Source organism: Candida albicans, chromosome 7 (genome assembly GCF_000182965.3).
Source record: "Candida albicans SC5314 chromosome 7, complete sequence".
Lineage (NCBI taxonomy): Eukaryota > Fungi > Ascomycota > Pichiomycetes > Serinales > Debaryomycetaceae > Candida > Candida albicans.
Genome location: NC_032095.1, coordinates 516,437 through 538,271, shown reverse-complemented (window position 1 = coordinate 538,271; position 21,835 = coordinate 516,437). Strand labels below are relative to the sequence as shown.

Sequence of the window (21,835 nt, the reverse complement as noted above, 5' to 3'; positions counted from 1 at the left end):
TTTATTTGAGTTTACTTTATTTATTTTGTAGGTATAGACTTACATTAATGTAGTTCTTCCTCCAATTTCATTACTTGGGGTCCCATCAGGCATATTACCATCTCGATCATTAACAAATTCTTTATAAATTTTCGTTAATTTGATTTTCTCTGAATGGGAAATTGATGGTTTAGTTTCTTTTAATGATTCCAAAAAATTCTCATGAGTAATTAAAACTTTTGATTTATTCATTGCATCTTGACCTGCTTTTCTTTCTGAATCTGAATTATCTTTATTAGGATTCATAAATTGTTGAATTTGATGTAATAATTGGATTTTTTCATTGGTCTTTAATTTCTTTTCTGAATTACCCACTTGAAAGAATTCTATGGAATTTTTTTCAAAATTATTATTACCATCTTCATTATTTGCTTCATCTTGTTCCCTTTGAGATAATTCCTCTAATGTCACATGAACGGCTTTTAAATAAGCATTATATCCTAAACCTTGCATATCAGCCCCACTAAATCCAGTAGTTTTTTCAGCAATTTCATGTAAATTCACATCATCACTCAAATCCATCTTTGTAGTAATACTTTGTAAAATATCTAATCGATCTTCATAATTAGGCATATCACATATAACACTTTTATCTAATCTACCAGGTCTTAATAATGCTGAATCAATCAAATCTGGTCTTGAAGTAGCTGCTAACACATAAACTCCATCTAATCCTTCAGCCCCATCCATTTGTGTCAACATTTGATTAACAACACGATCAGTCACCCCAGTAGAATCATGACCTCTTTTTGGAGCAATGGAATCAAATTCATCGAAAAATAAAATACATGGTTTGGCAGCTTGAGCTCTTTCAAAAAGTTCTCGAACACTTTGTTCTGAAGCACCAATATATTTATTTAAAATTTCTGGCCCCTTGATGGAAATAAAATTTAATCCACATTGACCAGCTATAGCACTGGCTAATAATGTTTTACCACATCCAGGGTATCCATATAATAAAATACCTGATCTTAAACGTAATGGACAATTAGCAAATATAGGGGCATATTTAGTGGGCCATTCTAAAGTTTCTAATAAAATGTTTTTCGCTTCTTTTAATCCTCCTATATCTGACCAATTAATCGATGATTTTTGTAATTTAACTCCACGTAAATTAGATGGCGTATAACCAGCTAAAGCCTTTTCAATATGTTCACTAGTCACTGCGGCATTGGTGGTGGCTTCAGTTTCTGTTTCTGTTTCTGTTTCAGTGCTGTTGAACAAAACTTCATGATATATTCTATCACTTAAAATTTTCAAATCATTTGGTAAATAACCTTCAGTTTCACTAACTAAATCCATTAAATCAACCTTAATTTTTAATCCTAATTTATTAGTTAAATATTTATCTAAAATTTCAAATCGTAATGATTTATCTGGTGGATTTAAATGATGGAAATTTTCAATTAAATGAGATCCTAATAATAATTTATTAATATTATCTTTAGAATTAGCTGATAATAATATTGATAAATTGGAATTTAATTGATGATGAATTTTCGTTAAATTAGATATGAAAAATTCTGTCAATTGATTAGATTTGGTGGCATCCATATTTTCCATTTCTACACTCATTAATTTATCAATATTATCCAAAATCAAAACTGATGGTTTATTCCATGCACAAGTTTGAATCCATTTGAAAAAATGGTTTTTAGATAAATTTTGGAAATTTTCATTCATTATGGTGTCACATGATATATATTTTGTGAAATAACCATGTTGTTGATTTAATTGTTGTGCCACTAATTTCAATAATAAAGTTTTCCCACTACCAGAATTCCCATATACTAAAGTCCCAGTATTATCTGATGTAATAAATGAATCAACAATATCTTCAACTGTATTGTCTAATCCAATTGCTTCCTGTTCTTCTGTATCATTAGTTGTCGGTTTGTCAATCTCTTGTTCTATAAATGAACTAGGACGTAAAATTTCATCACCAATTTCAAATTTTATAGGTTTCTTCAGATCTAAATTATATGGTTTAATCCAAGCATTATATTCATCATTTTTCCTAAATCTCAATAATCCACCATACGGTAAAATATTGGCAATAATGGGGATCTTCGTAAAATTGGTAATGGGTATTGATGCAATTCCAGGGTACATGATTTCTGTTAACTGTTGTGCCAATTTATTCTCCTTTTTATTACTGCTAATAGTGATTTCTTTTTTCTTTGTATGTATAATATAAGGATGAATAGTGAACGTTGTTGGTCTCTTGGGTAAATTTTTAATAGCTGGTTTCAAACTAATAATGTTCCCGATTTGATTTTCAATATTCAATGCTATGGCTAAGTTACGGGATAATCCAATATTTCCTGAAGGACCAGATTTGTAGTCTACTAATTTAGCAATAATTCTTTTATTTTCTTTCAAATTTTTGTTGTTATTGTTGCTGTTGTTGTTGTTGTTGTCATCTTCGGTTGCTTGTAATGCTTTTGTTGATGTTTTATCATTTGGACCCGGAATCACTGATACAGCAACATATTCACTATTGAACCCTTGAGGTAATTCATCGTCAATATCCACATATACAAAGTAACCTGCTACTGCCTCATTAACATTATATAACTTATGTGGTAATGATATTCCTCTTTTCAAAACCAGGGGTAAATCAGAATAATCTTCCAGCGATGATGATGTTGTTCTTTTCGTACTTTTTGAACTAGCAATACTCTTACTAGAACTTGCAGTCTTATTATTTTTCTGTTCCTTTTCTCTTACTTTAGGAGCTATAGCTATTTCACAATACGGTGATATTTTGGCAAACGTATGATCAGTACTACCTAAATCTGTTACTAATAATTTGGCACTAGTTGTAGCACTAGGGTATACTACCAATACTTGATTTAAGGCCACACATCGAGTTTGACTCAATAATTTATCTTCAATTGATTGAGCATGTAATTCTACTAATTCCCAATCAGAACTTGTTAATGGTTCTAAATTGATATTAGTTGATTCATAATTCCCAAGTTTTAAATTGACTATGATAGGGGTTTTATCAATAAGATTTAATGATTGAGCAAATACTGGATCTATTTCTAAATTAGAAATATCAGAGGATGACATTCCAGACCAACCAGCATAGTGTTTAGTGGTGGTAGAGTTCTTTTTATTACCATTTGAAGTGGTGGTAACCATTTCTATTATCACATCTTGAACTTGAATGTTGGCGGTGAATAATAAATTGGTTAAACTAGATGGTAAATTAACCAAATTAGACTTTAATGTCTTATAAGATATTCTAGCTTTATGATTATCCATTTGATTAATAAGTACTTGTAATGAACATAGGTTTGTAAGAAGAAGAATGTGGAGAACAGATAGGAAATTTTTTTTGTTCTGTGGGCGGTGGATGAAAAATTTCGTTCCGATCAATTTGTTTGAAAGGTGGTGGGGGAGGTGGGGGGAGGAAGAAATATCTGCCGAGGCTCAAACGAACTTCATCATCTCACACTCACTGATTACCTATTCCTTCCCATCATGCAGAAACTATTTGAATCAATACATAGACTTGGACTTATAAACTACAAACCAATTAAAGTAAATGACTACATTTTTACTTCTTTTGCATTTTAAAAAGCAGTTTGAATTTTGAACTTACTCCTTCATTATTTTTATCACATGATTGCATGTTAAACAATTTCAATAACATCTACAGTGGTTATACTTGGTCTACCAAAATTAATGTACACTGTTAATAATTAAGATTGTTTATATTGATTTAACTAAAAAGCATCATTTCGTAATCTATTTAGTTTTCTGGAAATCAGACAAACCTCTAGGAAACTCATCAACCAATCAAAAAGAAAATTGTTCAGTTTATCACACTTCCCCTTTGAACTGTTTTGGAACCTATTTACAAGAATGGAACTGTATTATCTTTTGGGAGTTATTTCCTACTATTGAATTCTTGAAACTTCTTTAAATCTTCATCATCACTCTGTTGCATTTCTGCCCATTTCTTTTTATTCTTTTCATCTCTTTCTTGTTGAGCTTTCTCTATCATTTGAAATGATTTCCTTCTTAAAGATCGGCATTGTTCCCATCCAATAATATTACCTAAAAAAAAACCACCAACAGACCAATTCATAGTTTTTTGAACATTCTTGTGGATCAAAAATGTAACTACTCCTAATACACCCATGGCTTGGAATCCTGTAATCATGGCCTCTCTAAAACATGGCATACTTATAAATCTGTCCACTGTAAAATCCGAGAGTTTGATCCGTTGAGCAGCATCCATTAATGTGGCTTGTCTTTCAGGTATTGGTTCTGAATCTTCAAATTTTGGTGGTAAATCTTCAAGATATTGTTGAGTTTTTTCTTCCGGTTTATATTCTGTTACAATTGATACTTTAGATGGAGGTGTACTGCTGCTACCGCTGCCTCCTCCAAACCAACCCATTTCAGTGAAATCTCTATAGTTGAATAGATATGTATGGATATATATGTATAATCTGATGGATAGACCAGTGGTTATTATGAACACAAGGCAAGAAAAAAATTGTTAGCCAGAGTAAATCACAAACTGGTCGTGTGAACTCCACCATGTCAAGACGCTACCACTATAGTTTTAGTAGTATCCCCTTCCCCTTCCTCCCCCTTCCTCAATACCATTTGTATTGCAGTAATTCTACCTTTATAAGGGGTGTATAGTCTGCAAAGGCAACTGAATTTCATATCTATTGATTGTGGTTAAACAATATGTGTTATATATGAGTAATATTTTTCAATTAATTTGGCACAATATTTGGCTTTAAAAAAAGACATAGCTAACAACCATATTATACTAAACTATAATATTCTCTTTAATAAATCAAATACCCACAGCAAGTACTAGTTTACACTACTAGCTACTTTTATCCTGACCAGCTACTTACCAGAATACATGTCTTAGAGTTTGTAAATCGATTTCTAGGTTATTCATGTTAAAGCGTGTTCCAACCAAAAAGTTTTGTATGCCGATTGTCTGGTTGTCGCCCAAAAATTGAAACCTCATACAAATTTCATTCTACTCCAATTTCTACAACAATTGACTGGTTGAACCATAGTATAGTTAACAACTAGACCCAGCTCAAACCGTATATTCCCATACTTATGATTACCCCAGATTTATTACTAGATCCTCAATTGAAGTATTGGGTTTTATTACCCATTTCTGTTGCAATGGTATTGGTGGGACTTCTCAGATCTAATATAACATATTTACTCCAACCACAACCAAAATTGGAAAACTACAAGAATTTACGTGAGAGGTATGTTTAGAAGTTTTTTGTGATAGTGATAATGCTGAATCACAAGCATTTTTCTGAATATTTTTTTTTACTAACAAGATCAATGCCTACAGTCAATTTTTACATCGTGCTAGATGTTTCCGTGAAAATAATTCCGTATTATCACCAGAAGATTTTGAAATTAGAAAGAAATATTTCATTGAAAAATTGAATTCAACTGAATTCCATGCTAAATCACCAAGTGAAAATAATGACAATGATCCACTTGCTGCATTCAATGACCCAAGTTCAAATGAAGCACTAATGCAAATGGCAAAAGGTAATTTAATGAATTATATCCCTCAAACATTAATAATGGGTTGGGTTAATTATTTTTTTGCTGGATTTGTCATTATGAAATTGCCATTCCCATTAACTGATGGATTTAAAAGTATGTTACAAAATGGGGTCATGACACCAGATTTAAATGTTCGTTATGTTTCAGCAATTTCTTGGTATTTTGTGAATTTGTTTGGATTAAAACCGATTTATTCATTATTAATGGGATCAAGTGAAGCTGAAGAATTGATGCAACAACAAGCTCAACAAACTCAACAACAACAAATGCCTAATTTGAGTGGACCAGGGGCACCAAAAGCTGAAAAAGTTTTTAAAGCTGAAGCAGAAAATATTCAAATCTTGTCACAAGAATCGGTGTTTAATGGTATTGTAGATAGATTTTTAGAAAGATATAGTGCATAAATTTAGTTTACTTAAATATTGTGTATCATTAGTAATCATCATCATCACCATCACCATCGTACTCTCTGTAACCTTCCAATGTATGAGAACAGAACATCGCAGAACCGAAAAAAAAAAATACAAAATTAATCATTCCCTTCTTCTCTTCGATTTAAAACCATCACCAATATTATACACAACAAACCATCATACAATGCCAACACCACCACCTACGATTATATGTATTGGAATGGCCGGAAGTGGTAAAACCACTTTTGTACAAAGATTAAATTCTCATTTGCATTCTAAGAAAACGCCACCATATTTAATAAATTTGGATCCAGCAGTATTGAAAATTCCATTTGGAGCAAATATCGATATTAGAGATTCAGTAAAATATAAAAAAGTCATGGAACAATACAATTTAGGACCAAATGGAGCTATTGTAACATCATTAAATTTATTTTCCACCAAGATTGATCAAGTTATAAAATTGATTGATAAAAAGCAAGATAAAATAAATAATGTTGTTATTGATACTCCAGGACAAATTGAATGTTTTATATGGAGTGCTAGTGGTTCAATCATAACTGAATCATTTGCTAGTGAATTCCCAACGGTGATTGCTTATATCGTTGATACACCAAGAAATACTAGTCCTACTACTTTTATGTCAAATATGTTGTATGCTTGTTCTATATTATATAAAACTAAATTACCCATGATTGTGGTGTTTAATAAGACTGATGTAACTAAGGATGATTTTGCTAAAGAATGGATGACAGATTTTGAAAGTTTCCAAATGGCTATACAGAAGGATAAAGATTTAAATAATGAACAAGGTAGTGGATATATGAGTTCATTGATCAATTCAATGTCATTGATGTTGGAAGAATTTTATTCAAATTTGGATGTTGTTGGAGTGAGTTCATATACTGGTCAAGGGTTTGATAAATTTATGGAAGCCGTTGACAATAAAGTTGATGAATATAATGAATTTTACAAGGCAGAAAAAGAAAGAATTTTGAAACAAAAGGAAGAAGATGAAAAGAAAAGACAAACAAAATCTTTGAATAAATTAATGAAAGATATGAAAATGAAAGATACCAAAGGTGATCACACCAAAAAAGATAGTGAAGTCTTGTCTGATTATGAAGAGGACGATAACGAAATTGATGACGAAATACAAGGTGAAGTTTTACGAGATGAAGATGAACCAGAAAGAGAGTATACATTCCCTGAAGATCGTCAATCAGAGGTCAACTCTAGAACCGATGCTGATTTACAATCTCGTTATCAACAAGCATTTGAATCAACAGCAAAACCTGCTTCTTCCAAAACTGCAGAAAATATTGCCAATTACATCAATAGAACCCAATAAAATCTAAATATTGTTTTTATATAAATTGACTTAATACACTTTCAATATCATACGGCACATTTTGCCATTCTTTTTTAAATATTAAATGGGGTTTATTCTTGGCCAAATGTAAGATTGTTGTACCAAATTCTGAATTACACCAAGCAAACCAAGATCTAGTATAATCTCTCCCTTGTCTTGAATTAACATTGACACTCTCATGCATCAACCCTAAATTAGCAGTCGTTCGCATGATCATTTCCAAACTCAGTATAATTTCATCATCATCATCAGTAGTTCTAATTCTCATAAGTAATGACATTGGCCAAGCATTTCTAATACCAATATGAGGTCCTCCAATCCCTTCGAAAAAATGACCTTTCAAATAGTATGGATTCCCCTGTTTCGAAAGAATCATTTTTCTAGTGTTTTGATAAATTTCATCATCAATTTTTGTATATCCAAGATCGGGGATTGATAATAACGATGGTATATTGGCATCATCCATAAATGTTGCACTACCATATCCATCTACTTCATAAGCATAAACTTTACCATAAATGGGGTGATTGACAATCCCATATTTTTCAATACCAGTAGATAAGGCATTAATAAATGTATCAGCAGTTTCTACTAACATGGTATCTCTAGCAATATTTTCATTAGTTAAATAAGTATTTCTGGCACGTTTTAATTCCGTCAACATATGAATGTTTGCTGGTATGAAAAATTGTAATATAGTTGCATCATCACTTGGTCTAAATGCACTTCTAATAAGTCCAGTACCATAATTGACTGGATTCCCAACTCCTCCCAAAGGTAAAGTTTCTGAACCAATGTTGGTATTTCTTTGGAATGAATAATAAAATGGTAACATTTGTCCTGTTTCTTGATCAAATGATGGTACACTTTCTCTATGTAATATAATTAAAACTTTTTCAAATGCTTTTAACCAAGAACTATTAATAAATGAAGTATCACCTTTCGAATTTTCGTAATATTCATTAGTTAAAGTTAAAAATGATGCCAAAGAATCTAATTCATATTTACATTCAAACACTTGTTTCCAATCAGGTTTAGGATGAACTTGATCAAATGCTGTATCCCCACGTTTAACTCCAGATCCAGGTGGCGGATGAAATGCATTACAATAAGGAGAATTGATTATGTAATAAGCCTGAGTGTTGATTGCTCCCAAAATCAATTCTTTTAATTTAGGATCAAATCTAACCATAGGTTGATATACTGATAATTGTCTAGCGGCATCTCTTAACCATTCAGCATGAATATCACCCGTGACAATAAATGATTGAGGCAATAATGCATCTTGTCTAGCAGTTTTAATTTTTGGTTGATGCCATAAAATCGTTGTATCTAAGGTATTGGGTAAACAATTTTCTAATAATCTTGCCAAATCAGGATCTTCTATTTTAGATTTCAAATCTTCAATCACTGATTCTACTGCTGTTGATACAAATGTACGACATTTAGGTGCTGGTCTCATATAAGGATATTTGAATCGACCAATTGAAAATGGAGGATGTCGTTTTTGAGAATACACCACGTAATCAGGACATTTATGAGTTTTTTTATCCATTTGATCAAGAAAAGTTTTATCAATAACTATAGCCTTATCGGGTTGAAGTTTATTGGTGTTTGCATCTTTCCCACCAGCCTTTTTGTTGTTGTTGTTGTTGGATAATCCATGTTGCATGAATTGTTGTTTTAAAAATAAAGGATCTTCTTCATTATCAACAGCATAGCCATGGGGTTCTAGTATTTTATCTGCACCATCGTCGGATTTTCTAAATAGGATGGAATAAAGTGTTAAAATAAATAGAAATGCTAATATTGGTTTAGCTAAGTTTGATATTCTTGATTGTGTTATCATCTTAAAGTTACTATCAAAAGCAATTGATGAATAACAGAACTTAGATTTATAGTGTTGAATATAGAAAGTTATCAAGTTGTGATTAGTAATTTTATGTCACACACTCAGCCAACATTACCGCGAATACAGGCTGATCAGGTCAAGTGCGACATCTAGACAATTACTCAACATCTTACAAATGATGCACAATGACTGCAAGTAATTGCCTACGACATTTTAGGGTAACAGAAACTTAAAGTAAGTGTAATAAGAATTGGTGGACACACATCCGTTCTATTTTGCACATAAACTACTTTATTTAAGAGAAATATTTAGAAGAAGAAAAAGAATTATTTTATATTATTTAGGTTTAATTAGAGAAATGAAAGTACTATATACTTGAGAGCATTTAAGGTGAATATTATCACTGGTAAAAGGAGTTAAATGTGTAACCATTCATGAATAATGGTTCAACCTGAGTCAGAGGAATTGAATACTAATGGAAATCTCATAAAAATTACTATATTATAAATTATCTTAAATTAACTGCTGAACGTACGCACTGAGATTTGCTACGTCGTGACAGAAATGGTGGTCCCTAGCTATTAAAAAGTTCCATTATGGTATGTTTTGAGGACACACATAATGGTCCATACATTTATCTTTCATTAGTTATTCATTAAGATCAGTGATCAAATCCAACAGTCTGGTTAGTCATCAAATTCTACATTACTGTAATCCACGGTCCAATCCCCTTTCAACACATTTCGTCGTCTATGAAAATCCAAAACATGCAAAACATGCTATACACAATAAGTTAAGACAATGAACAATTCAAATTTCGTTGGGTACTCAAACACAAAGTCAAAGTTGTGCTGGTAACGCTATGTCTCTTTCTACTTTAAGGAATTAATTCGCTCACATGTTGTCTATCAGTCAATACATCTTAACAATGACTGAAAACAGGTTTCGTCAAATTTGCCCATCAAGACAAAATCTAATAGAAATAACTCCCCAATTCCCAGAATTTGGTCGGAATCAAAAAATTTTAAAAAAAAAGGCAGACACGATATACTGTTTCTACCACTCAAATCTTCAACGTTTCCCGATTAATTACTTAAACTGAATCTACCTTTAATTATGCCAGTCGACACTTCTGCAGAGTTATCTCCTAACGACTCTCCTTTTCAATCCCCAACCTCACCACTCCAAGCTATTAATCCTCCGCCAGTCAACTCAATTTCGGCACCAGCAGCAGCAGAATCAATGAATGCTCCACCTGCAGGTCAAACCCCGACTTCCCCACTGGCCACTCCGGAGCCCAATCCAATTCCGACTGCAACTATGCAATTATCGGACACTGGGCTGAATTTGGAGCTCCAAATTCAACGAATTATTGAACGTGAAGTTCAAAATGCCGTTGCAAAAGCAATGGATGCAATGTTACCTACTATTGCACCACATTTTACTGTTTCGTCTCCATCGAGTGTTGCCTCAGCTAATGGCACTACCAACGAAACGGTCGTCATCCCTCGTCCAGACTTGACGAACAATACGGCCACTTCAGATCCAAGTACCGTCGCACTGTCCACTAGTCATCTTGCTACCAATATCATGAGTCAACCACAGTCATCAACTGTCACTCTTTCAGATGCACCCGCATCCAAATTGGTTAATATTAGAAAGAGGCTCCAAGACCTTGATCAAAAATTAGCACCAAAAAGTGTTAAATTGACCGATATCGCTCGAATTCACGAGCATTTAGCAGTCATTCATGATCCAAACTCCAAGCTTGAACAATTATATGGGGAGTATTACGATCTCTTATGGTCAATCCCAGTTAGTGAACGCTCTAAGGAGGAGAAGAATGCACTTAAGCAATTCGAGATAGGGTCTTTACCTTCGCACAGGTCAATTGATTCGAGGGTCAATTTCCGTATGTGGATGCATGAGCTATTATATTTTAAGCTCAAGTACTATATCCCGGATCTTATCATAGGAGCTGTGATTAAACCTGCTGCGCAGAAAACGCAGGATACCAAAATAATTCAAGCTGCTCGCGTTGCTCTTCAAACATTAGAAGATCTGCCTATCATCAATTGGCAAGTCCTAGTTGATTTGTTAACTCATTTGGACAAAAAGCCCAATATTTATTCGTTAGAGGCTCAAGTAGAGTCCCAGTTAAATTCTGACGATTACATTATTACCAAGGTCAGTGCATTACATGGCCTCATTAATTTACAAAAACATGACGTTAATGTTCGTCAGTGGATCTTCATTTGGAAACTTATCTTAGACAAACTCCCATCTCTTATGGAACAAGTGTTAGCAACTACAACATCCACTCTGGTCAGAAGTACCCTTGGAGAAATCAATTATACCCCAAAAGAATCTTTACACAAACTCAATTATCAGCAAGCAGAAGATTTTATTTCTATCTGGGACATCACCATAGTAGCTTTAAAAGAAAAAGTCATGTTACTGAAACCATTTGATGAGTCAGATTCAAGCACTACTACTTCAAAATCCACTGCGAATTCACAATCGTCATCTACAAACAAAACTACTAATACAAAATCAAATAACCGCTCTGGGTTACAATGCACATGTTGCGGACGCAAGTTTCACACTGCAGACAAATGCCGTATCCTCGCCACTTTAGTCAATGAACATAAAGTCAAACATAAGGATGGTAACTACACCTCATTTGATGGTAGAACTACTTACCAACTCGAAAACAACCAAGCATTAATCCATACGTATCCAGAGACATTTCCCAAACCAGTGAAAGACACCCCTTCTGGTAATAACAATGCTGAAGCGAGGCATTAAGGCGGACACCCCGATTGAAGTCTCAGCTGCCTCCCTCAGAGCCAGAATTAATAATCAAAATAGTCACCTCAAAGATAATGCTACACGAGTCACAAAACCTACTCAGCAAAAACAAATGGTCACTCGTTCACAAACAAAAGCGTTACAAGCACAATTAAACAACCAACTTCATGCTAATACTACAGTCACCGAGCCAGATGCACAACTGGAGGAAATACCAGTTGTTGACACTACAATTCTGGAGGAACAATCTGTTGAACATGTATCAGACAGTGAAGTTCAAGAGGTCGCAGACGAATTTATCCAACAAAATCTTTTACAAGTTGCAGAGCCTTTACTGTTACCCGTGGAAGGTCAAACACCACCACCACAGCAAAGTCAATCAAACCAGTCATCACCTACTATTGACACAAATATTACACAATCATCAGTTGAAGTTCCACTTCAATACAAAGTCGAAAAACGTCCCCGTTCAATTAGACTTTCAAAATTTAGCGTTACTCACGATCAAATCGATGACATATTACAAACTATTCTCAATCAAGACTTAAGTTGCCACATATCCTTTGCCACTTTGTTAAGAATAGTACCTCGATTCCGCAAATTAGTACAAAGCTCACTACAAGCACACTTAATACCGCGTTTCGGCCCACCAAACGCCAAGCTAATCAAACCAATCACAGTTAGTGATTTGGAAATATATATCCCAGATGAATTCATAAGTGATTCCATGGAGCAAACCAAGACGTCTTCACCATTCATCACAACAAAGAACACTAATTCATCCATTACTACTACAGCACAACTGGAGACACACGCCCCTATCGATCATGAAATAGTGCACTTTATCGATCAAGTGTCAAGTCCCGCAGTCATTCCCAATATAGCAACAACTTATCAAATCAACAGCATCACTCAAATCCTTAATGGTCAGGATACAACTATACGCAAAGAATGTATTTATATCCCATTACAAATAGATCAACAGCAAATTTTCGCGAAATTTGATACTGCAGCTGAAACCAGTGTTATTCACCCCACATTGGTTAAAAAACTTGGTCTTACCACAATACCTTTCCGAGCCCAATTACAAGGTTTAGGATCACCTACGATGCCTATAAGCAGAGTTGCAATATTGCAAGCCACCATTTTTGGCCATAATATACACATCAAAGCATGTGTCAACAACTCAATATCACAGAATATCATCATTTTGGGTCGTCCAACTCAGTCAGAATACTACATGAGTGTTACTTATGATGAACTCACACTACAACCAGTTCTCAAATTTCGAACTGATCAATTCCATCTGTTTACTATTCCGGAAACAACACCTCAACAATATACAGTCGGCAACATCGACATAGCTACAACATCACTTTCCTCGGTTCATGCCGAAAAGTTACATCTGGCTATGGCAGAGAGCATTCTTGCAGATGAAGATAGACAATACTTTATAGAACATGTTGCTCGTATATCCGATGTTTTCTTCTTAAAAGGAGAAGCTCCAGGTCGACTCAAAAGTGATGTCCATCCCGGAGTAGAAATAAACCTAACCAATGAATCCACCGTTTGGAAAGAGAAATCTATTCCAGTGGGAAAAAATCGCACCCTGTTTATCCACTTATTAAAAACAATGTTAGAGCATGGTCAGATTAAACATAGCACGTCCCCTTATAATAATCCAGTATTTTTAATCAAAAAACCACACAGTCAAGATTTTCGTCTTTTAATCGATCTTCGCACTTTGAACCAAAATGTATTAGTGGAAAGTGGTCACCCACCACTCATTGAAGATGTCGTTGGTGAAATAGCTCAAAAAAGCTTCAATACGTATTTGGATATTTCCAACGCTTATTTTCAAATACCATTGGATCCCAAACTGGGGAAATATACTAGCTTTATGCTGCCAATCGGTCAAATGGAATTTTCGGTTTTGCCTCAAGGCTATTGTAATTCCGTACTGATTTTCACTAACATCCTTCATAAAGTACTCAAACCACTAGCTGAAAAAGTTGTCATCTTCGTTGATGATGTTTGTATTTTAGGTCCAAATATTCAAGAGTATTCAACACTCACAGTTTCAGAACAACAAAAACTGCATCGACAACATCTTGATTTAGTGCTTCAGGTATTAAACTTACTCAAACAAGCTGGTTTAAAAATTAATCCATCCAAATTAACAATTGGCGTAAATTCTGCCACATTTCTTGGTTATCACATACAACCCGGATCAGTTACTATAATACGTGAAAAATCCAACTACATATCCGAACTACCGCTTCCAACTACGGTCAAATCATTACAACGAGCATTAGGAATCTTTAATTACTACAGCAAGCTCATTCCTGCATATTCTGTATTGTCAGCTACTTTATACGATATGCTCAAAGGTCATTCTACCACGAAAAACAAAAAACAAAAAAAGTTCAACACAACAATCTACCCGTTTATCCTGGACAGAAGAGAACATTCAACGGTTCAATCATCTTAAACAACTATTGTCATCACCCCCAATTTTAGTTCCCATTAACTACACAGACTTTTTATCTATTTGTACTGACGCAAGTATAGAGGCTTGGGCAGGAGTCATTCAATTAACAACTGCAGATGGTGTTACTCATTTAGTAGCATCTTATGGTGGTCGCTTTCATAGTTCAGAGTTAAACTATACAATCGCTCAAAAAGAACTTTACGCAATCTACTTAACACTTCAAGCAGCACATCATCTACTTTATGGTTTTTCTGGTGTTATCCACATTTTCTGCGATTCAAAATCAGTTGTTCAACTCCTCAATCAACCCTTCCTGAACAGTCACATCATAAACCGTCTATTCAAATGGCTTAATTATATCCGTTTGTTCAATTTACGTATATGTCATATTAAGGGTGAACATAATGTCATTGCAGATGCACTTACCCGTATGCATCATCCGTCCAGTGAACCTTCCCACTTGAGTTCACTTATTTCAGAGATCAAAGCATTCGAGTCAACTATTCTCCATGTCAATGCTATCTCCATCAACTCAAATACTCCTCACTACAAAGGATTTACCTTCGATGCCATCAAACAATATCTTCAAACTTTACAAATTCCCTCACAATATTTAGATCGTGCCAAATCTTTCATCAATCGTGCACATGAATTCATCATTGATGATGGATCTTTATTTAAGCTTGCATCTAAGGGACATCTTATGCGTAAAGTCATAACTGATATCGATGACATTCGCAAAATTTTTACTACCGTTCATGATAATCGTGGTCATCTTAAACTTACAACAGCATGTCAATATATTAATACTCAATTTTACATTTATAATCTTTGGTCATTACTTAAAGAGTATATTCAAACATGTGACAGTTGTCAAAAATTTGATTCATTACCCAATCAACAACCACCACTTTTTCCCACTGAACCCGGTGCCTTATTTAGTACAATCTGTGTCGATTGTATTCACATGCCCACTCCTGGGTTAAATGACAAATATATCATCATTGCTCGTGACGAATTTAGTTCCTGGCCAGAAGCTATATCAGTGCCCAATATTTCTGGAGCAATCGTCGCAAAATTCCTTTATGAGTCATTTATCACTCGTTATGGTTATTTCACTACATTGAAAACTGATGGTGGACCTGAATTTTGCAATCAAGTCATAGCTACCTTGGTTGAAACATACGGCATAAAACACATCCTTGGTACGCCTCATTATCCTCAATCCCATGGATTTATCGAGCGTCAACACCAAGGCATCATCAATTTTCTCAAAAAATTACCAAGCACCAACCCTTGGTATCACCACCTATCCACCGCCCTTTGGGTAGATCGCACACAAGTCAGATCCACGACTGGACTCACACCACAGTATCTAGTTCATGGTTTTATGGGTCATTCCCCACTCTCGGTTCTATATTCAGTCCCAGTACCACAACTGCAGTTATCACAAGACGAATTATTTGCTTTCCGGTTCGATCAACTCCGTCAACGTCTGCATAATCATCTTTCTGCCGAACATATGACAGCATACCAACGTCAACAACAAAAAATTATCTTCGATAAGCAAACTGGCAGAACAGATCCATTACAACTCAACGATTTGGTCTTACTTTGGGATAAGCCTATTCAAAAAGTTAAAAGTCACAAACTTAAACAACCATGGAGCGGTCCATATCGCATTGCTTCCACGACCGATAGAGTGTTTTATCTCAAAGACTTAGCTGGTACAAAGTTGAAAATCCCTTATCCACGTCATCGCCTCAAGCTTTATTATCCGCGGGAGCTTTTCACTTTAAACCCCGGGGAGGCTGTCACACACTCAGCCAACATTACCGCGAATACAGGCTGATCAGGTCAAGTGCGACATCTAGACAATTACTCAACATCTTACAAATGATGCACAATGACTGCAAGTAATTGCCTACGACATTTTAGGGTAACAGAAACTTAAAGTAAGTGTAATAAGAATTGGTGGACACACATCCGTTCTATTTTGCACATAAACTACTTTATTTAAGAGAAATATTTAGAAGAAGAAAAAGAATTATTTTATATTATTTAGGTTTAATTAGAGAAATGAAAGTACTATATACTTGAGAGCATTTAAGGTGAATATTATCACTGGTAAAAGGAGTTAAATGTGTAACCATTCATGAATAATGGTTCAACCTGAGTCAGAGGAATTGAATACTAATGGAAATCTCATAAAAATTACTATATTATAAATTATCTTAAATTAACTGCTGAACGTACGCACTGAGATTTGCTACGTCGTGACATTTTATTGTACTACATTGAATTTTTTTTTTTGTTGTTGTTGTGGGTTAGCCAAGCTTAATACCAACCCGCTACGAAGAGGGGGTTAGCAGGGGGCAAGGGGGGGGGGGCAATATAAACCTACAACCAATTCGTTTTAAGCTTAAAGTTTAGAGAATGTAACGAAATGCGTAACTTCAGATACTAATAAAGTAAGTTTTGGCCTGGTCTGTGAAGATCATCAACAGTTTGTACTTTGATTTAGATACAGCAATACTTCTAAAACAATATCATTCTTTATATTAATTTCATATTATACTTATCACACACTATTGAATGCAATTTCTTTATAACTTGGCTAAAACAGCATCAATTCCAGAACTTTGAACACCTTTTTCAGTTTCCACTCCCAAATATACCACATCTTTAGTTTTAGAATCAATAACAGCAGCATATCTTTTATTTCTAATAATTCCACCTCTATCACCAGCTAAGCCATATTTCTCACTAAATCCACCATCACTAGCAAATATAACTTCAGGGAATTTACCAGAAGTTTTCACATAGGCTTTAATTAAAACTTTACCCCAGGCATTAACAACAAATTGATCATTTGTGGCAAGAACAACAATAGCACCGATTTTTTTGTCATGTAATTTGGCCAAGTTTTCTAAATAAGGGGGAAGATGAGATTCAGTACATGTTGGAGTAAATGCACCAGGAACAGAAACAATTAATAAATTAGGAGTATCAGTAGTGGATAATTTGGTTAATAAATTGTCGAGTTTTAATTGACTGGCAACATCACATTTCAAAGGGTTAATTAATTCTAAATCATCCAATTGAATTGGAATATAGGAGAATTCAACACCTGCTGGGAACTTGGAACCTTCTTTAAATGACATTGAGGAGTATAGATAATCGAAGAAAGAGGGTTGGTAAATAGCATCGGTATTTTTTTGTTTTTTTGGCTGTTCGTCTTATCTTGGTTGTAGAGACTGGAGGGAGGGAGGGTGTGGCTTCTCGGTAATATCCGGCGCACCATTTCAATTTTACTCCACCTAATAAAGTTAGGTCTAAAACCACGTCAACTTGACGACAATTCCTGTCAATTAGACAATTGGTTGATCCAACTAGAAGCATAGAGTTGTAATTTCAAGAATTGACGAAAATTTACAAGTTTACAAGAGTTAGTGATGTGTGACATGTTTCAATGACGTAGAGCTTATAATACAATGGCAAAATCTCTTCTCCACAAAATTAACATAACCTTTTGGTTAGAAAAAGCTTTTTCATGGCAGTGCTCAGTAAAGAAACTATAGCAATTAAGATCTGATGTAATATAATTCCCATTAATTCTAGATTTACGTTTACATTTAAATTCAACACCCCCACAATTCATCAATAGGGTCAGACACACACACACACAATGAGGTAATGTTAAAAAAGACCAATTCTGTTCAGACACTACTTTTTTTATACAATGTTCCAGCACGTTCTATTTGGCAGCTTTACACGACCTGTGTGTGCGTGCGTTCTTTACTGCTGTCTCATTCCACCACCCCCCCCCCCCCTTAAGTTGAAAAACGACGTATGTTGTTGTCCGACAAAATCTCTGAACAGCTAATTAACAATGGAAGACACACACTATGAAAACTCAACGAACGAAGGAACGAACGAAAAAAAAAAAATTTCATATATATTTTGGACATTTAAAATCTTCTTCCTTTTCCTCTTTCCTTTCTTTCCTTCTTTCTTCCTTCTTTTCTTCTTTTCTAAGTTCAATTGTTACTTCGAATAACTCAATTACTACCAAGAACACCCCCAATAAAAATGTCTACCGTTTACTTTGATGTCTCCGCTGATGGTCAAAAATTAGGAAAGATCACCTTCAAATTGTACGATGATGTCGTTCCAAAGACTGCTGAAAATTTCAGAGCTTTATGTACTGGTGAAAAAGGTTTTGGTTACAAAGGTTCTATTTTCCACAGAGTCATCCCACAATTCATGCTTCAAGGTGGTGACTTCACCAACTTTAACGGTACTGGTGGTAAAAGTATTTACGGTACCAAATTTGCTGATGAAAACTTTGTCAAGAGACATGACAGACCAGGTTTGTTGTCTATGGCCAATGCTGGTCCAAACACCAATGGTTCCCAATTCTTCATTACCACCGTTCCATGCCCATGGTTGGATGGTAAACACGTTGTTTTCGGTGAAGTCACTGATGGTTTAGACATTGTTAAAAAGATTGAATCTTTTGGTTCTGGCAGCGGTGCTACTTCTAAGAAGATTGTCATTGAAGAATCTGGTCAATTGTAAGTGAAGCACCGAAGAAAAGTAATTAATAGTTACTATATTTTTTTTTTAGGTCTTTTATAGCTTTTTGTCAAGAATGAAAAATAACAACCAAAAAGGGAATTAAATCTCAGTTAAGAATTTGTATTGTAAAGATGAAAAAGTTGGGCCAACGACCTGAAGGCGGTGGATAATGGAGGAAGGCAATCTCTGTGTGTGTATGGAGTGTGTCTAATGTCCGAAAAATTGATCTCCTTGAAAAATATTAGGAAAAGTTTGCAGTTCATTTGCAACCACGTTCCTTTTTTCCACATCACACTTGTCAATACACATTTTTCTAACACCATATCACTTCCTATGCCATGAATATAGTTTCTAACAAGGAAAAGAGAATTTAAAATGTGCAGCGGATTTGTAATATTTTATGTAGACGATATGGATATTCTTACCCATTGATTATATATCTAGATTCAATTTTGGCCTCACGCTTGTTTGTTGTCGGTGATTTGATTCCAGTACTGTGGGCACTACAAAAGGTCCCTAAAAAGCTGACCATTTTACAACACAAGTGAAGCTTGATATACCAAAAATTTGGCACATTCAAACTTATGGAGATGATGTTTTCTATCGTATGCCCTGATCTTTTCTAATCATTTATAAGAAAATCATTAGATAATCAACAAGGAGAAAAGAGAAGTGAATTCTATACCAAGTAGAGCTTATATTGTATAATAACATTATCCACTTACCTATCAACTCACAAAGCTTGTTTTAGTCCATCAATATTAGAAGAGTTGACTTGAGAAATAAAAGTGGAGAACATCGTATCAAATGCCCTGCCAATATTGCCAACAGAGTCCATAAGCTTTTACAAAGCATACACTTCTTCAAATTGTGTTAAGAATGAACAACTTAAGACTAACTTGAACTTACTTATCATGATGTTTAACATACCTAACGGTCTTTTTACAATTACGAGTGCCCATTTACATAGTTTAAAACAAACACGCATTCTTCATCTACCTTTCAAACGTAAACAATTATATATTCAATACAAATAATAATAATAATAGAATATAATAATATTTAAAATCCACAATGTCAAAAACATCTTTAAAGTCTAATAACCTTTAGTATGTGCCGGGGGTGGACCCTCGGGTCTAGAAAATTCTTCAGAATTATAAGTTCCCAGTTGTTGTTGTTGTTGTTGAGGATTATAACCATTTTGTTGTTGAGGATTATAACCATTTTGTTGTTGAGAACTATAACCACCACCATATGATCCTTGTTGTTGTGAAGTTTCAGGATAAGCAGGAGGGATATATCCTGGAGTAGCCTGTGGTGGTAAATCGTTATTTCCTTGATACCCTCCTTGATACCCTCCTTGATATTGATTATTGTTATTATAGTAAGCTCCATTTGGTTGTGGACCAGGATTGTTATAAGCTACTACTTTATTCTGCCTTCTTCTTCTTGATAATAAAAATATCATGGCAAAAATTGGAATTAATATTAATAACCATAATAACCATCTCCATCTCCACCAACCCGAACGGTCATAATTGTTATAGTAGACAATTCTTTTAATTAAACTTTGGGTATCAATGCTCTCTGGCAATAACATATTTAAACACAAACAGATGTCAAGTAATAAAAAAAGGAAGAAGAAGAAGAAAATATGGAGAGAAGATTGGTGAATTTCATCAATAAATATATAATAATAAAGAATACCAAGATTATTTATTTTGCTTTGTTAAATGATGCTATTTTAGTCACAGTTAGTATCTATGTGCAGGAAATCTTCAATTATTAACTATGGAGAAAGAATCCATGGCGAGGCTAAGAAAAATAAATTGGGATTGAGAATTGAGAATTGGGAATTGGGAATTAGAATTAAGGTGGCACAGTTTTTTTTTCAATAGTTGTGTCATTGATTCCCATTTCTATTGTATTTACCACCACCGCTAACCCTATCATCAGAATTCTAAAAAACTGGCCAATATCTCATAAGTTGATTAAATTGTAGTAAAGAGCAATTAAGCAATCAACTATTTGAGCAATTGTATTATTGTGGACAAATGGATTGTTGCTAAATTTCAAGCTATGTCACGTGACATGATCCTAGTTAAATACTATTTGCTAGGTATTTATAAACTATGAACAAAGAAGTAAATTCAGTTATATGATTTACTGCAAGATCAATTTAAATAGAAAAGAAACAAGCAAAGCCAACACTTTAGGGATAAGGTCGAATTGAGCGAGAGAGAGATGGAGTGGGAATGGGAATGGAAAGCAGGAATCGGTGGTGGGCGTGTGTGTGTGTCCAATGGCCAAAAAAATTGAAATGGCTTTTATGTAATCTTTGCAAGTTTGCGGTTCATTTGCAACCATGTTTAATTTTATTCACTTTACTCAAACCAATACGCCATCCCAACAACAACATATCATTTCTAACAAAGGGAAGAGAGTTTGAAAGTATGGTTGTGATTCTAAATTTCATGCCAGAGGTATAATCATTAATTATATCCCCGTATCAATTCTGGTCCCACGCTTCTTGTTATTGGTGATTATTCCGGATCCCTGACACAACAATGAATTTGAGGACACAATACCGGTAGCTATGCCAAAACAACAGTACTTGCTAAGGAATATCGTTAACTATATACAAACTCAGTGGAAAGGTGTTTCCTATTGGATGTACTTATTTTTATCCGTAC

General features: G+C 34.4%; 10 protein-coding genes across 10 annotated transcripts, besides 3 other annotated features; 5 read left to right on the top strand and 5 right to left on the bottom strand. All coding sequences in view use genetic code 12, as the record gives it.

The window, feature by feature from the left end:
- Positions 1 to 39: 39 nt before the first annotated feature.
- On the bottom strand, positions 40 to 3,312 carry PEX1 (AAA family ATPase peroxin 1; the record flags this gene model as incomplete). Its single annotated transcript, XM_716210.2, has 1 exon — positions 40 to 3,312. The coding sequence occupies one exon, from the start codon at positions 3,310 to 3,312 to the stop codon at positions 40 to 42; it is 3,273 nt and encodes a 1,090-aa protein (XP_721303.2).
- Positions 3,313 to 3,940: 628 nt separating this feature from the next.
- On the bottom strand, positions 3,941 to 4,456 carry CAALFM_C702480WA (uncharacterized protein; the record flags this gene model as incomplete). Its single annotated transcript, XM_716211.1, has 1 exon — positions 3,941 to 4,456. One exon carries the CDS (start codon positions 4,454 to 4,456, stop codon positions 3,941 to 3,943), a length of 516 nt encoding a protein of 171 aa, XP_721304.1.
- Positions 4,457 to 5,148: 692 nt separating this feature from the next.
- CAALFM_C702470CA (uncharacterized protein) lies at positions 5,149 to 6,026 on the top strand (the record flags this gene model as incomplete). The annotated part of the gene is made up of 2 exons (XM_019475490.1): positions 5,149 to 5,306; positions 5,399 to 6,026. 2 exons carry the CDS (start codon positions 5,149 to 5,151, stop codon positions 6,024 to 6,026), a joined length of 786 nt encoding a protein of 261 aa, XP_019331035.1.
- Positions 6,027 to 6,108: 82 nt separating this feature from the next.
- On the top strand, positions 6,109 to 7,386 carry CAALFM_C702460CA (GTPase; the record flags this gene model as incomplete). The annotated part of the gene is made up of 1 exon (XM_716213.2): positions 6,109 to 7,386. One exon carries the CDS (start codon positions 6,109 to 6,111, stop codon positions 7,384 to 7,386), a length of 1,278 nt encoding a protein of 425 aa, XP_721306.2.
- Positions 7,387 to 7,402: 16 nt separating this feature from the next.
- Positions 7,403 to 9,256, bottom strand: CAALFM_C702450WA (uncharacterized protein; the record flags this gene model as incomplete). The annotated part of the gene is made up of 1 exon (XM_716214.1): positions 7,403 to 9,256. One exon carries the CDS (start codon positions 9,254 to 9,256, stop codon positions 7,403 to 7,405), a length of 1,854 nt encoding a protein of 617 aa, XP_721307.1.
- A 94-nt stretch (positions 9,257 to 9,350) lies between these two features.
- Positions 9,351 to 9,820: a long terminal repeat ((eta-7a) Long terminal repeat (LTR) associated with the transposon Tca11; about 470 bp long, 13 copies per genome).
- Positions 9,351 to 16,843: a mobile genetic element ((Tca11-7) Retrotransposon Tca11 on Chromosome 7, member of the gypsy group, flanked by 470-bp LTRs (eta elements)).
- Positions 10,376 to 11,730, top strand: CAALFM_C702430CA (uncharacterized protein; the record flags this gene model as incomplete). Its single annotated transcript, XM_716215.2, has 1 exon — positions 10,376 to 11,730. A coding segment is annotated over one exon (1,355 nt), but the record flags the coding sequence as incomplete, so codon positions are not given.
- CAALFM_C702420CA (uncharacterized protein) lies at positions 12,048 to 14,561 on the top strand (the record flags this gene model as incomplete). Its single annotated transcript, XM_716217.2, has 1 exon — positions 12,048 to 14,561. One exon carries the CDS (start codon positions 12,048 to 12,050, stop codon positions 14,559 to 14,561), a length of 2,514 nt encoding a protein of 837 aa, XP_721310.2.
- Positions 16,374 to 16,843: a long terminal repeat ((eta-7b) Long terminal repeat (LTR) associated with the transposon Tca11; about 470 bp long, 13 copies per genome).
- A 324-nt stretch (positions 16,844 to 17,167) lies between these two features.
- On the bottom strand, positions 17,168 to 17,725 carry AHP2 (Ahp2p; the record flags this gene model as incomplete). Its single annotated transcript, XM_716219.2, has 1 exon — positions 17,168 to 17,725. The coding sequence occupies one exon, from the start codon at positions 17,723 to 17,725 to the stop codon at positions 17,168 to 17,170; it is 558 nt and encodes a 185-aa protein (XP_721312.2).
- A 928-nt stretch (positions 17,726 to 18,653) lies between these two features.
- On the top strand, positions 18,654 to 19,142 carry CYP1 (peptidylprolyl isomerase; the record flags this gene model as incomplete). Its single annotated transcript, XM_716220.2, has 1 exon — positions 18,654 to 19,142. The coding sequence occupies one exon, from the start codon at positions 18,654 to 18,656 to the stop codon at positions 19,140 to 19,142; it is 489 nt and encodes a 162-aa protein (XP_721313.1).
- Positions 19,143 to 20,238: 1,096 nt separating this feature from the next.
- On the bottom strand, positions 20,239 to 20,742 carry CAALFM_C702370WA (uncharacterized protein; the record flags this gene model as incomplete). The annotated part of the gene is made up of 1 exon (XM_716222.1): positions 20,239 to 20,742. One exon carries the CDS (start codon positions 20,740 to 20,742, stop codon positions 20,239 to 20,241), a length of 504 nt encoding a protein of 167 aa, XP_721315.1.
- Positions 20,743 to 21,835: the final 1,093 nt, after the last annotated feature.